This window comes from Lygodium microphyllum, chromosome 23 (genome assembly GCF_053477565.2).
Source record: "Lygodium microphyllum isolate KBCC chromosome 23, Lygodium_microphyllum_v1.1.10, whole genome shotgun sequence".
Classification (NCBI taxonomy): Eukaryota; Viridiplantae; Streptophyta; class Polypodiopsida; order Schizaeales; family Lygodiaceae; genus Lygodium; species Lygodium microphyllum.
The window spans coordinates 66,077,743-66,096,278 of NC_141157.1; the positions used below are offsets into that span (position 1 = coordinate 66,077,743).

An 18,536-nucleotide genomic window follows, 5' to 3' on the forward strand; every position below is an offset into this window, starting at 1 on the left:
CCCTTTGCTATTAAGGGTTAGAGTGAGAGTTTGTAGTTCTGAGGTATCCTTTACTTTCTGGCTTCAAATTCAGTGTGTTCAGAGATACAACTGATGCTGTTTCGAGCTTTTCTTCGTTATCTACCTTCCATTTCAGTGATTCCATAAATACAACATGTGCTCTACACCACAAAAAGTTCTTGTGACTGTGGAAGTTTGAAAGGATTGCCTGAGTCGAAAGCTACAACATGCTGATCAAGGGTGAGGGCTGATATTGAGCTCAAGCAAAATCATGCAATTTGTGACCTTCTAATCCCAATGCAAAATCTCTATAGATTGCAAAATGCCTCAGTTACCCATATTTAAAGTACAATACTTCAGTCTGCTCTGCAAAATGCTGCCATTGGTTTTGCAAGTTGTTTCGTAAAACACCACACCCATGTCTCAAAGTGCTGCAGCTCAATCATATATATAAAATTGTAAAAATTACACGGCGCAGCAAACAGAATCTGAGAAAGAGATAGAGATAGAGAGTACACAACAGATAAGAGGAGAATTAGAAAATTTCTTTAGCTCCAAACAACTGATACAGAGATGGCTCTGTCCACCCATGTGCTTCCACAGTGAAGCTTAGATGGCGATCTAGACAGAAGATAGGTGAAGAGCTTAAGGCTAGCTGGAACAACTCTGATTGAGTGAAAGATGGATGATCGACGGCTGTGAAGGGGTTTAGCTTTTATAGCCCATGAAGGTGGTTAGGTTGGCATGACCGACCTACCATATGAGCCTCCACTAGTCGGCCAGGGAATATTCCAGGAAATATTCCCTTTACCGTCGGGCCGGAGGCATTGCCCCCAGACCCCCGCTAGGGGATGAAAAGAGAGACTTCCAATATATAGGTGTGGGACTTGGGTACTCAAAAGTGGAAATTAGAGGCTACAAATAACAAGTCTTTGTTGAAAATTACAAGTGTAGGGACACTTGTCTCTTTAAAATGACACATGTCCTCTTCTAGATGCCACATGTTACTTTTCTAGAGAAAGAAGCTTTCAAACCTTCTACTATAAAAATCTTTCAAATGCTTAAGAATTTGAGATAGCTGTTGAAGACAAATTGTTCCTTGCGAAATTTCGGAGTCTTTAACGCGAACAAAATTTTCATTTGAGCAACTTCGAAAAATAGTAACCTCCTAAATTTTAGGAGTTGCCAAATTTAGCTTTTGGAGAGCTTAATTATATAGGTTTACTAGTTAATGGTTTGTTTCTTTGATCATAAGTATCTGGTTTCACTTTTTGAAACCAATCATTATATAGGCTTCTAGTCAATGTGATTATTTGAGTGTAAAAGTCTTAGTTATGTGAGCTTTTTGGTCAATTTGACCATCCGACTAAAACTTTTAATTTCTCTTGGGCATCTTGTCAATGACAAGACCCAAGCATAATTATAGGACGTTTTGGCCATTGGCCACCCTTAACTAGAAATATGAATATTTAATCATAGCTTGAAATACTTAAATTATACATGAGCATTAAATTGATTTGGAATTATCGAGCCAATATATCTTGGTAAGAATTGATATTCAAAAGGTTTGTTATATCCCTCCCTCTTGAAATCCGTCTTGTTTTCAATACGTTTCTTAAAGTATTTTTGATCCTACAGCTTTTTCATAAGTTGCAATTATTTCTGAATAGTCTTTAAAATGCTTTTTTGGTATCCATTTAGAATCTAAATGAGAGTAATTTTTAAATTTCAAAAGGAATTTTCTAGAAATATTTCTTTCTCGTTTTTAATCATATGAAAGACTACTTACTCTGGTTGAAGTATTTGCTCTTGTTCATCTACTTCAAATGGATCTTCTATTACAGGTTCCAATGGTGGAGGCCCTTCATAAGGCTTCAGAAGATAGAACAAACATCATTAATCTTTTTAGTGACTTGAAATGGCTTGTAATTTCTTGCTGCAAGTTTAGTGACTTGTGATTAAGGCTTGTTAGAGCTTTTTGGATGAGCTTTGTCAAATTTCAGCCACATTCTATCTCTTTTTTGTAAAATCAATTACCTTCAATGCTTATCTGCTACTTTCTTTTGTTTTTCTTGAGATCTTTGGATAGCTTGTCTAACTTGGGCGAATGCTATATTCATATCATGCAGGAATTCATCGACATGAAATATCTCCTTCTTGGTAGGTAATAAGAGTGGTTTTTCATATATAATCTCAAATGGTGCTTTACCTGTAGAAGTATGAACTGTGTTGTTATAGGCATATTCTACCAAAGGCAAATACTTTTTCCATTGTTGGTTAGCTTCATGGCAATAGCAATTTTGCATATACAATATTATGAGATTGGCTATCTCACTTTGACCATTTGTTTGAGGATGATAAGAAGAAGAAAAGTTAAGTTTTGCCTCCAAATTTTCAAAAAGAGCTCCCCAAAAGAGACTAGTATTTTGTGGATCTCTATTACCCACAATGGATTGTGGTAATCCATGATACTTAAAGATTTGTTGAATAAATATTCTAGTTATATGTTGAGACTTGATAGTCTTCTTGACTGGAATAAAATGAGATTGCTTGTTAAACCTGTCAATAATAGTCTATATGCCATCATTGCCGTCTACTGATTTTGGCAAGCCAAAAATAAAATCCATAGCAATGCTTTCCCAAGGTTGGCTCAAATTTGGTAATGGTTGCAAAAGCTCTACAAGCTTTTGGCGATCAAACTTAATCTTTTGGCACACAAGACATAAATTTCTCAATGTCTCGTCGAAGACTTTGCCAAAAGAAATATATTTCAAGTGCCTTGGTTGTGGCTAGAATACCATAATGAGCCATGAAAGGTGCCGCATGATATTCTTCCATTACTTTAGGCTTGAAATCTTTAGTAATAAATAGCTTATTATCCATAATAAGAAACCCATATTTAATAACATAAGAGTTTACCCTTTTACCAAGTTGTAAATTCTCCCAGATGATTTTAAAAACTTAATCAGAAGTATACATGTTCCTTATACTAGTGAAATTTGTATGATGAATCATGGACACTACATGAATTTGAGGTCTTCTTGACAAGGCATTAGCTACAATATTTTGCTTTCCAAGAATATGTAGTATTTGAAAGTTAAATTGAGCTAATTGGCCCATTGAATATGCTTTTTAGAAATCTTTGGTTGGTTGAGAAAATGTATTCAACTATCATGGTCTGTCTTGATAAAAAATACTTCACCTAAAAGATAGTATTTCCAATCTTTTAAAGCTTGAATGATGACCATTAACTCCTTTTTATAGGTAGTAGCATTTCTTTTTGCATTTTGCAACCTTCTGCTTGCATAAGCAATTGCATGCCATTCTCAGTTTAAGACTGTACCAATGTAGTCTCCTAAAGCATCACATTTCACAAAGAAATATCTCGACGAATTAGATATAATCAAAATAGGTCCTTTGCTGATATAGAACTTTAGAACTTCAAAAGCTTCCTTCTCTAGTTTGGTCCATAGAAATGCCACTGCTTTCTTGGTTAAGTCATGCAATGGTCTAGCAACCACTGCAAATCATTTAATGAATCTTCTGTAATAAGAGCATAATCCCAAGAAACTTTGAAGTTTATGAATACTAGTCAATTTTGGCCATTCTACAATAGCCTCGACTTTTCCCGTATCCATTCGAATTCCATATTTGGATACAATATGGCCCGAGTAGTGAATCTCTTCTAGGAAAAACTCACTATTTTTGCCATTGATATAAAGTTTGTGTTTGCGGTGTTCTTGAAATATTATTTTCAAGTGTTGCTTATGCTCATCTTCATCTTTTGAATTAACCAATATATCATCAAAGAAAGTGCCTATAAACTTCCGATGTGCACAAAAGATTCTTTTCATCATTCTATTAAAGGTTGTAGGAGCATTGGTGAGGTCAAATGGTAGCACAAGAAACTCATATAAACCAAAAGTTGTCATGAATGTTGTTTTATGAATATCTTGAGGAGCAATCCTTATCTAATGGTAGCCACTCTTCAAGTCAATCCCATTGAATACTTTGAATTCATCCGATCTATCCAAGATATGATCAATTCTTGGAATGGGAAACCTATTCCGAATTGTAATTTTGTTGAGGGCCCCTTAGTCCACACACCTGTGCCAAGATCTATCTTTCTTCTATACTAATAGGATTGGAGAGCAAAAAGGTGAGGAAATGGGTCTTATTAGACTCTTCTCTAAGAGCTTTTTCACTTGCTTCATGATCTCCTCTTGTTGTATTGGACTCACATGATAGGGCCACCTATTTAGAGGTGAGCTTCTAGGAATGAGATCAATGTGATGATCTTCTGGCCTCTTTAGTGGTAACTTGTCAGGTAAAGTGTTTGCAAAATAATCTTCATACTCCTTCAAGAAACTCATTCGGTTCTCATTCATATCCGAGATGGATTCTTCAATTTTAGACTCTTTGTTAGAATCTTTAATAAAAATCAAGTGCGAGGAAATAGAATTTTTCATCGCTTTACAAATTTGTAAATGGAATAAGATAGGAATAGAGTTTTCTTCTGCTCTAACAGCAAAATGTACGTTTTTATCCTTGAAAAATGAAATCTAAACTTATTTTGATTCCAATCAATGGTTGGATCTAGTCTTCTATGCCAAGGTATTCCTAATACAACATCGCAATGTGTCATGAGGATATGTATTTTTGAAACCTCACTTAACATGTGGATTAATTTTTAATCACATGATTAAGTAAATGATGTACATGTGAGGTGCAACTGGGGTTAAAGTAAATTTATGAGCGCGGGACCCGAAGAAATCACAGGATGTCAAAGGCAAAAGTTGCTATAAGTTATGCCGCACAGGTACTTAGTGGTATCTGGTATCACTTGTTGGCCAGGTCATCCATTTGGCCATAAGTGTCAGTCGGTGACGCTAGAGAAGTGACGTTTAATGGTATCTAATGCCAATCTGATGGTCAAAGATGGCACAGAGATACTTGGGAATGGAAGTTGCCTAGTCAATTTAATTATTGGCCAGTCAGATTGTTTTTCAGGGCACCAAAATAATTATTAGATTAATTTTCAGTATTTAAAGACTGAAAATTAATATTTAATTATGAAAAATGTTGGAAAACCATTTGAGAAGGCTGTCACTTATCAAAAATGCCAATGCAAGACTGAAAAACGTCTTTAGAGGCTAGGAAGAGGAATTTTTATAAATTCAGCCTGCAAGAGAGAGGGAGGGGGGACTGCTAGTCTGATTTGCAGCCATTGGAGGACCTTCTGAGATAGCCAGGGGCAAAAGAAGACCAATCAACAGCAGGAGACAGCATCCACAGGCTGTTGAGGTAGGGCAGCAGTAGTAAATGATTGATTTTCTTCAGTTCTTTGCATCTACATGCTGTTGTGGCAAGGCAATAGCTGCACTTGACTGATTTTCAGTCATTCTTCGCGACAAAACTTTAAATTTTCTCTCTACGGCTTTCCCTCTCATCTCCCAGCCATTTCACAACCTTGCTTTGAAGATCTCAGCATTTGGACCCTTGGAGACTAAGAAATTGCAAATTTCTTTGCTGCAAACCCTAATTTACAACATAAATTAGGGTTTAGTAGCTACCTTGGAAAGCGTGCCAGAAATTGGAAGCTCCAAGTCTTGGATTCAACAAGGTTGAAGGTGAATTTTAGCTGAATTCAGGAGGAGGACTAGCCAGCCATTGAATTTGGGGCATTTCCATCGTATATGAAGTGGGTGAAGGCCAATTGAGTGCCCGAATCAAGGGGCAAAATAGATTGAAGACTTGCTGGTCACTTTGGACAGCAAGGGAAGTTGAAATGCTGAAAGGGATTGGGAGAATCCCATTGTAAATCAACTTTTTCTTCAATAAAGCTAAAGAAATACCGAAAAAGGAGCGCCAATTTTGGGGCCAATCGGGTGTGCATTGTCCAAGATCAGTAGGTAAATTCGTATTCTCAGATTTGCATTTATTGTTTGCTGTTGTAATTAAGTTGTAATCAAGGATTTACCACCCTATCTGAGGAGGAAGGCTGGTTACACAATGACCAAGATCTCCCATGACAAAACTCTCATGATCTACATAATCTCCTATCTCAATTCATACTTTTCCAAGAATGAGAGTAACTTTAGACTCCATTTCTTAAAAAGCAACACCTGATCCAAACCTCTCCTTTGGTAGATATAGAGCTTCAACAATCCGAGGATGAATATAATGATATGTAGCCCCTATATCAAAATGAATGAGAACAGGTTGATTAGCAATCTTACCCCAAGTCATAAAAAGCTTCATTTTCTTTGACGGAGTTTTATCTTGTTGCAAGGATTCCTTAGGTACAACATTTGCTTGAGGTGTCTTTTGGGGCTAGTTTTTCTTCTTTGCCTTATTAGAACATTGACTAGCCATGTGTCCTTTTTCTCCACAAGAGAAACATCATCCTTCTCTTGTATATTCTGCTAATTGCTGATATGCTAGCTTTTTTTTAGATGGCAAAGGTGGTCTACCTCCATCCTTATGCTTTGGTTCTTGTTTATCATCCTTCTTTTGGTCAAACATCTTGATATTCTTTCTTTGTGGTTCTTCTTTTGAGGTTTTACTAAGCATCCATGGCATATGCAATCCTTAAGCTTCTAAGGTTGCATCTTGGGCTGCTTCCAAAGTATCAAGCTTTGTCATTTTGATAGCTTGCTGTACTGTCGGATGTAATCCATGAATAAACTTTCTTATCTCCATATTGGAAGGAACTTCATTAAGAGATGTAAACTTAAGAGAAATGATTGTAAACCTGTTGATATATGTTTCAACATTGTATCCATGGCTTTGCTATAGCTCATCCCATTCTTGTTGCATATCAGCTTCAAAGGATGAAGGCAAAAACTTCTTGTTGAACATCTCCTTAAACTCTTTCGAAGACTTGGGTTTCTTTTCCTCTTGAACAACTTTGAGCCACCAATTCAAAGCAGCATTCTTTAGATGCATTTAAACCATTCTAATTTTTTATTTTTCTGTATAATCTTCACCATCAAAAGTAGTATAAAATTGTCTAGTAAAAGACACATCTTTTTGAGAATCTTTTTTATTATAGAAAACATCAAACTTGACACTCTTCTCTCCAGGCTTGAAGCCTCTTTTAGCATCGTTTTCCTTTGCTAAAAGCATCTTTGAAGATTCGGCTACCATGGAAATAGTTGGTTCTTTGACTTTCTCCATGCTTTTCTCCATGGAGGGATTCTTGGGACAAGAGGAGGTAGCTTGTGTATAATGAGACTTATAAGTCACCGCTTGGGTGGATCCTTGAACGAATAGGTGATATGTTACATTTTGTAGACTTAGTTGCATCAATAAAGTTGATGCCTTTCATGCTGAGGTAGGCCTTCGTAGCCATAATACCATGTGTCTCGAGAGCCTTCTTGGTAAGGAAATCTTCAAAGACCTTCGCGTCAGCCCGTGCTTTAGCCCTTCTCTCTATCAAAGCTTGAATTTCTGGATGAGTTTTCAGCTCCTTGTATCTTTGTATCTTCTCAAAATCAGAGAAGTATACGGATATAGAGTGTCGAGAGCCTTCTGGTTGTTCACTAAAATTCTCCTCTTCGCCTATTGACATGGTGAGGAAATTGGATCCAAAGATCTTGTCACCCAGAAAAGTTCTTGCAAAGAATTAGCCATTGGTCTGATACCAATGTAAGTGCGGGAAAAAATGTGAGAATGACAATACTTTGAACTTAACCAACTCGATCAATTATCACCATGAAAAATTAGAAGATAGAGAATAAATAAATGTGTGTGTGTGTGTATATATATATGTGTGTGTGTGTGTGTGTGTACACACACACACACACACACGCACGCACGCACGCATATATATATATAGAGAGAGAGAGAGGAGTCGACACCGTGTTGAGAGAGGAACCTGCTGCTGCTCTTTTTCAGGAATTTATTGAAACAAAACCATAGGAACCAAGTGCTTAAACCATATACAAAAGGGTTGATTTGTTGCAATTCTGACAACTAGGGTTTTGAAACCCTAATTTCTACAAAATCCAGACAGTAAGTTGATTCTCTAATTTCTGCAAAGTCCGGGTAGCAAGTTGATTCTCTTCTTTAGTACTTGAATTAGATCAAGCTAAGTAAAAAGTGTTTCTTAGATGAGAGATAGATAGGAGAGCACAAAGCATGTGGCCGAAATTTCAGTAGGAGAGCTTGTTTCAAATGAAGAGAGATACCTCCAATATATAGGTGTGGGGCTTGGGTGCTCAAAAGTGGAAAGTAGAGGCGACAAATGACAAGTGTAGGGATGCTTGTCTCTTCAAAATGACACGTCTTCTTTTAGATGCCACATGTCACTTTTCTAGAGAAAGAAGCTTCCAAATCTTCTACTATAAAAATCTCTCAAATGGTTAAGAATTTGAGATAGCTGTTGAGGACAAAATTATTCCTTGCGAAATTGCGGAGCCTTTGATGCAAACAAAATTTCAATTTGAGCAACTTCCAAAGATAGTAACCTCTTAAATCTTAGGAATTGCCAAATTTAGCTTTTGGAGAGCTTCATTATATAGGTTCAGGTATTCATGGTTTGTTTCTTTGATCATGAACATCTAGTTTCACTTTCTGAAACTACGCATTATATAGGCTTCTAGTCAATGTGACTATCTAAGTGTAAAAGACTTGGTCATTTGAGATTTCTGGTCAATCTGACTGCTCAACTAAAACTTTTAATTTTTGTTGGGTATCTTGTCAATGATGACCCAAGCATAATTATAGGGCGTTCTGGCCATTGGTCACCCTTAACTAGAAAGATGAACATTTAATGATATCTTAAAATACTTAAATAATACAAATCGCCTTTCAAAGTACATGAGCATCAAATTGATTTGGAATCATTGAGCCAATATGTTTTGGTAATAATTGATATACAAAAGGTTTGTTACATACCATCTACTTTTAACTTTTCTGGTCTTCCTGGAATACATAAATGTTGCATATATAGCAAACAGACTAAAGTTTCACATGTTGGCACTTGAAGGCCCAGATGTTTGGAATTTGTATGTAGTGATATATGTGGACCTATGCCTAGGGTGGTTGCTTAGGTTGGAGAAACTTACTTTGTTACTTACATTGATAATGCCATTGGGAAAGATTTCCTATATAAAAATAGTGATGTCTTTGAGGTATTACAAAATTTCTTGGCCTATACAGAAATCACATCATGAAAGAAGCTAATATGCTTACAGATGTGGAGAGTATTCCCTTTCATGCATTTTAGAGCTTTTGTGATATGCATGGCATCAAAAGAGAGTTAATTTCTCCAAAAAACTCAGCTTAAAATGGGGTTGCTGAGAAAAAGAAAGGATTATTCAATTAAGGGATTGTAGTATATGTGATGGTTGCATATCATAGTTTGTTGAATTCAGACAGCGAGATGTAGCCATGCCATAGAGGAGCAGAATGTATTTACTGTAGAGACTCTCTTGAATTTGTAAAGGGTCATATACACTCAGAGGTAGATGGGCAAGACTACAGGGAGTTCCGAGCATGAATCAGAGGTAGAAGAAGGCCTTTCTTGCTACCTGTGACTTTGGCACTCTTTTGCTGTTTAGCAGTCCAGTCACAACCAGTCATTTCATCGATACATTTGGCATGAATGGTGTCAGCATACATCTGCTGTTTCTGCTTTATGCTAGGTAAGGTGCATTAATCTTGGTGGAGGCATGTGCTTATCTTTCTGCTCTGACAAGGCTGCAACCCCTTCTGAGTCAGATAGTTTTGTAACTTCCTCAGGACATTTGATTTTGAATATTTTGTTTCATTACAATTCTCTAGATTCAGATAGTTTTGTAACTTCCTCAGGACATTTGATTTTGAATATTTTGTTTCATTACAATCCTCTATTTCTTCAGTCACAAAATATCACATCCCACATACACATCTGATCACAAGGTTTGAGAAAACTTGAGTGTATTATGAAAAAAAAAAAGAAATCTCAACTTATGACTCTCTAATAAATCATGAATATAATTAGTTGCATCTCCCATAGTCTTAATAATTGTTATAACTCCACAAAACATGTTTCATGGGTAAGAAAACCTGGTTTGAAGTAAATCACTTCTATAGGGAGAGTGCAGGTGGGAGGAGGAAGAAAGGGAGCAATCATTTCCAATGACCCAAATGGCATATGAGATGGGACCTACAGATCTTCTGCTGTCAAAGAGAGGGGGTGGTAGAGCAGTGGAGGGAAGGACTTTCACTAATATAAAAAGTTCAATGATGCCAGTCTACAACGTATAGGCATTTAGGCTATGTCCCCAACTGGATTTATGATCTTAGCTCTGTCTGAGCAATCCACACCATGTGGGATACTCTACCAGAAAATGCTGAAAGTAGCTGTTAATCAAGTACAATTTTGGAACTTTTACACATTGATAAGTAAGGGAGCTTTACAGGGCATATAAACTGTTAAAGCCTTTTATTAGGAACTTAATTGTCAAATATAATACCATGTTCTCTATTAATTACGCTCCTTGTGCTGATAGTGACCAAGTTAGAAAAACAATATGGATGGTGAACCTTATCCCTTGGAAGCAGCTGAAACTTCTGGATATAAGGTGCGAGGTGATGATTGTGGCATAAAGGTTTCAGAGATTGAAAAAAATATGCAAAATTCCCAGCCTTTGGGTCACATGGGGGAATTGGAGGAAGAAAACACAAATGATTTGAATTCTCAAAAACCGAAGGACAGTCTTACTAGAGACAGTTATATTGGAAACTTCCGACATTCAATTTCAGATATTATATCTAAAGGATGGCCACTCTCATTCAATACATCAAAGGCATGCATTTCATCAGAAGAGTGACCAATTTCTTGTTTCAAATTGTTTAGCTAACGATTATATGGCAATTGTATTTGTTTTAGTTTAGCTTGGTATTGCAATCTTTCTTCTTTTTGTTAACTCTAAGTAACATTAATGATAATGCATACTTTATTATAGATACAAGGCACTTTTATTTTTGAGGAAAGAAGACTCTATTGATGGCATGTTTGTGAATATCATCACTAAGGTATGTACATGATACCAAATCCCACATACCTGATAGAAAAGAAACATTTGGGTCAACAACAACACAACTCCTTGGCTATTTACTTGAGGGAGATGTCTAACACAAAACAAATGAAATATATAGTTTGGTGGTCTATAATACCAAAGCATATGGGGTATTCCTAAGTGGAAGAAGGTGCTAGAATTGTGAGTGTCTAGATAAGCCTCATGCCTCTCATGGATTGGATCACCTTGTGATCTCTCTGGTTTGCCTTTGAGAATGTGAATGTATCTTTGTTCGTATATATGTTAACATCTCAGAAGTGGAGAGGTGCACGTGCTCCTGCTCTATAATCTCATTACATCTCATTGTCCGAATGTACCAAGACCAAATTTGAGGGCACTTGCCCAGATCTGTGGAGGCCTATCATAGTGCCAAATGCAATGTCTTTAGGTCTTCTCTATCTAATTGCATTTCAAACATGTCATTGGAGCTTTGCCAAAACCCAGCTAACTACCTATTGCCAAAATCCGGTACAACAACAGCCATCAAAATAATGTTGTCAGGGTACAAGCTTAGGTCCTAACTGCAAAACCCGAGAGGAGGATAAGAGAAATCAAAGGCTTAAATAGATCCTATTATGGTAGTTAGAGTTTGTATAGGGCTTAGGCTCTGACAGCTGTAACTCAAAATCTTCACTCCTCACTTTGACCCTTAAAGCCACTTCAATGTCCTATCCAAGACAACTCTTCACTACCAACCACTTTCCCAAGGCAAATCTGGAATTGGCAATGGCTGTAGCGTCCTGACCAATTTTTGGTTGTCTGGTTTTAAGGTCTAGCATACTTGGCATCCATAGAAATGTCTATAGCTGTCTGACCAATTTTTGGTTGTCCAGTTTTAAGGTCTAGCATGCTTGGCATCCATAGAAATGTTGTGAAAGCTTCTCAAGGGTAGGACCTTCACTGCAATGGCTCACAATGGATGCATCATGTGCCTCTTGTAGAACATTACCCTTATAAGATCATGCAACAACACGACAAAGCTGGTCACAAAAATACAAGCGAAGACCTTGCCAGCACCCTCCAGATCAAAATTTGGATCAGCCTTATTAGAACACAACAATGAACACAAAAGATGAATGAATGAACAAATAGATATAATGCTCAATGCAGTAAAACACTATGTAGAGTGAACACAAAACCTTGAACTCTTGTTTTTCTAAAGGACTAGTGTAGAGAGTATGAGCTAGAGAGTGTGGCGTACTCTGTGTGGATCTTGAAGCATAGTAGGCAGCCTTCGAATGTGATCAACAACTGTAATTTCTGCTGTAAATTAGGGTTTACATTAGAGAAAACTAAAATTTCTCAGCTTCCAAGGGTTTAAATGCTCAGATCTTTGAAGCATGTCTGTGAAATGGTTGGGGAATGAAAGACTTTGCTGAGGAGAGAGAAAATTCAGAGTTTTGTAGCATGAAATGATTAAAATTCAGTCAAATGCAGCTGGTGCCCTGTCCCAACAGCAATAAATGCTGTCGCTTGCACATGGAGACCCAAAATCTGCTGACACCTTCAGTCTATGCTTGTCACCCAACTGCCTAGGACCTTGTGCAGCTGTCGGCTGCTCCAAATCCGCAAACGCCTGCTGGTAATGGCTGAAACTCAGCTCATGATGGCTGCTCTAGCTCCTCATGATGTGTTTCCAACAAGAATGAATGATTCTCTCTCTCTTTCTTCGTTTTCGCTCTCCTAGTCTTCCCCATGTTTTTCCTAGTCTCCCTCCCTTTGGAAAATTTAACAAGTGGCAGCCTTTCAAAAACAAATTTCCAGCATTATCCACATTATCATATTAATTTTTAGTCTAAAATTACTGAAAATTAATACAATAAGTACTTGGCCTCCATAAAAATAGTCTGCCTAGTTAGTAATTAAATTGGCTAGGCCACTTCATCTCCCGAGTGTCCCTGTGCTATTTTTGACCATTAGATTGGTGTTAAGTATCATTAAACGCCACATTTCTAGTGTCACCAACTAACACTTATGACCAAATGAATGGCTTAGGCCAATAATTGGCACCAGATACCACCTAGTATCTATGTGATATAACTAACTGTAACTTTTTCCTTTGATATTTGCTGATTCCCTTGGGTCTTGGGCTCATTAATTTGCACTAACCTTAGTTGCCTCTCACATGTGCAACATTTACTCAAACACGTGATAAAAAATTAATCCATATGTTAAGTGAGGCTTGTAAAAATACATGTCCTCATGAGGGCTCGTATCCCTACTCCCCTTGTCCAAAGTAACCAGTAAGTCGTCAATCTCGTTTGCCCCTTGATTTAGGTAGTCAATTAGCCTTCATCCACTTCGAGAAGAGTGGAGATTCCCCAAATTTGGTGGTCGGATGGTCCTCCACTTGGTTTTAGCTGAAAATCACCTTCATCCCTAAATAATTAAGGTCTCGAAGTCTTCAATGTCTGGCATGCTTCTCGAGGCAACTGCTAAACACTAATTTGTGCTGTAAATTAGGGTTTACAACATAGAAAATTGAAATTCCTCAGTTTCCAAGGGTCCAACTGCTGAGATCTTCGAAGCAAGCTGTGAAATGGTTGGGGAATGAGAGAGAATGTTGAGGAGAGAGAAAATTCAAAGTTTTGTTACAATACATGACTTAAAATCAATCCAATGCGCTGCTGCCTTGTGCTAACAACAATAAATATTGTTGCCTGCACCTAGAGACCCAAAATCTGCTGATGCCTTCAACTTGCGGCTATCGTCCAACTACCTAGGATCTTGTGCAGTTGTTGGCTGCCCCAAATCTGCAAACACTTGCTGGTAATGGCCGAAACTTAGCTCACGATGGTTACTTTAGCTCCTCATGATGTGTTTTCAGCAAGAATGAATGAATTTCTCTTTCTCTGTCTAAGTCTTTGTTTTTTCTCTCCTAGCCTTTGCCACGTTTTTCCCAGCCTACCTCACTTTGGAAAAATTTAGCAAGTGGTAGCATTTCCAAATGAATTTCCAGCACTATCCACATTATTATAGTAATTTTAAGTCTAATATAATAATTATTTCGGTGCCTAGAAAAATAGTTTGACTAGCTCCTTATGCCATTTTTGACCATTAGATTGGCATGAAGTACCATTAAATGCCACATCTCTAGTGTCACCAACTAACCCTTATGGCCAAATAAATGACTTAGACTAATAATTGGCATTAGATATCACCTAGTATTTATGCGCATAACTAACTGTAACTTTTGCTTTTGACATTTGCTAATTCCCTCAGGTTCTGGGCTCATTAATTTGCACTAACCTCAATTGCACCTTACATGTGCAACATTTACTTAAACATGTGATTAAAAATTAATCCACATGTTCAATGAGGCTTGCAAAAATACATGTCCTCATGACACCATAAGTAGCCCAAGGTGTCCCACTCCAAATCAGTCAGGGCATTGGATTAAGGGTGTATTAGCTACCCAATGGCCTACCAAGACTACAAAGGTGATGGTTATCTTGCCATGAGAGCCCAAAGGGTTATCTTAGAGAGTCCAAGGCATTAGAGAAATGGTGCTCGTTAGTTGCTCAGTGGCCTATCAAGACTTAAAAAGGCAATGGAGCCACTTTGAATTTGTTATTTTTTCTCTTTGAAAAAATATTTTTGTTTATTTTGATCCTATCAAGTACTTGTGTCCCAAGGGGCAAGAAAAGGGATGGTTAGATCCACCACGTCACAAAATAGAAAGAAAATTTCCATGGGGATTGGTGAAAAGGAAAGTATGGGCTTACCTATGGGATGTTGCCATAGAGAGTGCTCTGGGAGACTCCCATGTGAGCTGCCATGAATATTGTGGTGTTAGCGATCAGCTCCTTGCCACGCCAGCAGTGCCACGTGGCAGCAGTCGGCTGCAGCCGCCGACCTGCCTATTTTGACATTCTTTTCAGTCTTTTTAAAGGCTGAGTTTCTAGTAGTTTTTATCACTTGTATTTGATAGATTACAGCCTGTTGGTGACAGAGACACCACTTGGGGTAATGAAAATTGAGGTCTTCAAGGCGGAGATATACGTAGATATTCTCTCTGCACCCATGTATAGTTCTGCATTCTTATACAACATTCTTCACTGAAGATTTTCTGCGTTTCATTGTCTCTTTCTCTCTCTCTCCTCTCTTTTCGTTCACTCTTTGTTATGGTCATTTGCTTCCGCATTGCTTCACTCTGACATGGTATCAGAGCATTGAAGGACTAGGGTGGACCTATCTGAAGAAGAGTTTTCGGTGCGACACAAGGCTGCTTTTTCAGCGTTCAAGTGCGAGTAGGTGGGCTGCTCATCACAAGGCTGAGGCAAGCATGGGCGTGGAGAAAAGAGAAGTTTAGCTGAACTTGCTGCTGTTTTTTTGCTATTAGAGAAGGAAGAAGGCTGTGTTTTGGGCCTTCAAGTGCAGATTTTACCTTTTCATCGCCTCCGGCGGCTGGCTGAAGAAGGTTCGGGAATCGGAGACAAGAGCCCTAGCAGGCTGTGTTTTCACAGTCAGAGGGGGCTTCTTTTCTGTTTGTGCAGGCATTGCAGGTGAAGATGTCTATAGAGACTGACATGGAGTTCCAGGCGATCATGGACCGGAAGATGCCTATCCTGCCAGCTCTTCCATCAGATCAGAAGCTTGGTGGCAACAATTACCATATCTGGCGAGTGATGATGTTGGCCATATTAGAGTCTTATGATTTGGCGGAGCTTGTGATGGAGGAGATCAATCGGCCCTCGGTGAGAGATGAGTCCAACCTCTCTTCTAGTGCTGCTCATGCGGAGTTGACCAAAGCCCAGTCTCATTGGGACAAATTGAATGCCAGGATTCGTTCTTTTCTTTTTCTGTCTTGTACTATAGCCGTGATAGTTCACATCAGCACTTGACGGTGGCTCGTGAGATATGGTTGGAGCTCGATCAGATGTACAATCAGATGACCCCGATGAAGAGGGTTTCTTTGGAGGTGTAGATGCGGACCCTGTCCGTGACCAAGTCTTCTTTGCTTTGGGAACACATTAACAAGCTTCAGCAGCTTCAAATGCAGGTTCAAAATGCGGAGAAGCCCATTTCCTCCGAAGACATGGTGATCACTTTATTGTCCCAGTGGCCGCCATGATTCGGTACCTTTTATTCCGCTCTTATTGTATCAGGGCGGAAGTCGACTCTTCGATGAGAAGAGTTGGTTCCTATGGTCTTAGACCAAGAGGAACAATTGAAGGGACAGAATGCTTCCAAATCGGAGGCATTGGTTGGTCAAGCCTCTCAGAAGAAGGGGAAGGACCAAAAGAAGAAGGAAGAGGACAACAAATCCAAGAAGGACAAAGAGAAAGAATCGACCTGCCATATCTGTGGTAAAACCGGCCATTGGAAAAAGGATTGCCTCCACAAGGACAAGAAGGACACCAAGAAGAAGGACACGAAGGATTCTGGAGTGGTGGCTGTGTAAAGAAAAATACCCTAACACAAAAACATAAACAGAAACCGTACAAAGAACACAGTTAGGGTTAGGGTTAAAGTAACTCAAAGACAATGAACATAGTGAATAAATGAAATGATATGACTACTAATAACGATGCTCATGTAGCAAACATGCTATGCAGTGAATGAATACTGAACCTTGAACTCTTATATCTCTAGGATCACGGCAGGGGTAATGAGTTGGAGAGTGTGTTGTACTCCGAACGGATCCCGAATCGTAGCAAGGCAACCTCCGGATGTCGAACACCAGTAAACGCAGTAGTGAGAAGCTGGATCTGATGCAGACAGCAGTGAGGAAACGGAGCTTGCAAGAGAGAGAAAGACTAAAAACGCAGGCAGGACAGCCTGCAGGAGAGAGAAAGACTAAAAACGGAGCCTGCAGGAGAGAAAAAGACTGAAAACGCAGGCAAGATAGCTTGCAGGAGAGAGAAAGGCTGCACTGACTGCAGATAGGAGAAAGAAATCTGTCAGGGCAGCAGTTGGAGCTTGCAAATGCAGCAGTTTGCTGGCGTGGTAGGCTGTACAACAGTAGTGCAGATGAACAATAGTCAGTCGCTAGGCAGAAACAACAACAATCAGCATGTGGAAGGCTGGAAACAGCCGCTAGACTGTAGGGAACAGTGATGGACAGCAAGGGCTGAGATGTCCTCCGTGACTGGGGTGTGGGCAGCAAGCTGGTAACACCTGAAACCTACAAAAACGAGATTGTGAAAGAGTGGAGGGCTGGCTGCCAATTTATAGAAAATTAGGGTTCTAGATCCTCTCCCACTTAACTTTCTCGATCCGCTTCCCGTTTTAGGGTTTTGGCTAAAATAAGCCTAAAATAAGCATGTTTTGGGGCTGTTTAAGTGGCTAAGTGTATTTCTTAGTACAACACCCCCTCTCAGGCCCAAAATAGGGCGAGAAAAGTAGGCCAGCCTAAATTTTGATTTACCCCAAGGCGTCCCACCCCAAAGCAGCCAGGGCATCGGACAAAAGGTGCACATCGGCTGCCCAGTGGCCTACTAAGACTACAAAGGCAATGGATATCTTACCAAGGGAGCCCAAGTGATCACCCTAGAGAGGTTAGGGCATCGGACCAAGGGTACTCGTCGGCTGCCCAAGAGCTTACCAAGGCCTACAAAGACAGATGGAATCAACAATGGACTTGTTTGTTTTGTTTTGTTTTTTTTTTTTTAAAGTGTTTTGAAAATACATAAGTAATATAGGGGCAGTGGCCGATTAAGTGACAGATAGGTAAAGATAAAGAGAGTTTTAAACCCAAGTTATTCACAAAACTAGCAAGCCAATTCCTCACATTGACGAGGATAAGTGCCTAAGGATGATAAAAGTGAGTGTATGTGCCAATCATGTATTGAATATGTGAGAGGCAAAAAAAAAACGGTGTGCTTAGCAAGACAAGCAAATCAAGCAAGCAAGCAAGGGTAGGGAAACTGCCTTTAGGAGAACTGCCATGTGTTATGCTACAAATATGGTGGATCCTAGAGTCGACCGCTCCAAAAGACAAAAAATGGATAAATGCACGCAGATGCATATTGACTTGAACAGAATGCCAATGCATAGAGTAATGCAAAGGGAGATGCAAGATGTCATGCTCATGCAATATGCTATGCAATGGTGCCACTGGGACAGTACCCTCGCAGGGAAAGTACTCACTTGTCCAAGTGCCCTTTTACAATTAGGTCATCCTGATAGTGCGGATGAAGTTACAAATGCCCATAATACAATACAAAAGAATAAGTGAATGTAATGTCTAAAAAACTATAAGCATCATCACTGTCACGATCAAGAGTAGGAGCCGTCCCCTCTCAAACTGGAAGGGAAAGCAAGAGGGAAGCATCCTCTTCCCGTCAAGTTGAAGAAGTAGGGGAGGGTGTACCCAAGCCGATCCTGGATAGCAGGTACTGAAGAATCGGCCGGTTGACCGCTTTGGTCAAGATATCTACAAAATTATCTGATGAAGGCACAAACTCTAGGCAAATAGTGCCTAGCTCAACCTGCTCTCTGAAAAAGTGGAAGTGGACTCCCACA

At 39.1% G+C, this 18,536-nt stretch overlaps 1 protein-coding gene across 3 annotated transcripts in view; it reads left to right on the forward strand.

The window, feature by feature from the left end:
• The window catches only part of LOC148016281 (putative potassium transporter 17), a 59,289-nt gene that overhangs the window by 13,618 nt on the left and 27,135 nt on the right, over positions 1–18,536 (forward strand). For 2 of the 3 annotated variants that reach the window (XM_087664464.1, XM_087664465.1), the window contains exon 2: positions 10,500–10,796. The exons of the other annotated variant lie outside the window; for it this stretch is intronic. In XM_087664464.1, the coding sequence (XP_087520590.1) occupies positions 10,521–10,796 (276 nt within the window). In that variant the 5' untranslated portion in view covers positions 10,500–10,520. The remainder of the gene's footprint in view (positions 1–10,499; positions 10,797–18,536) is intronic. 3 annotated transcript variants of the gene reach the window in all.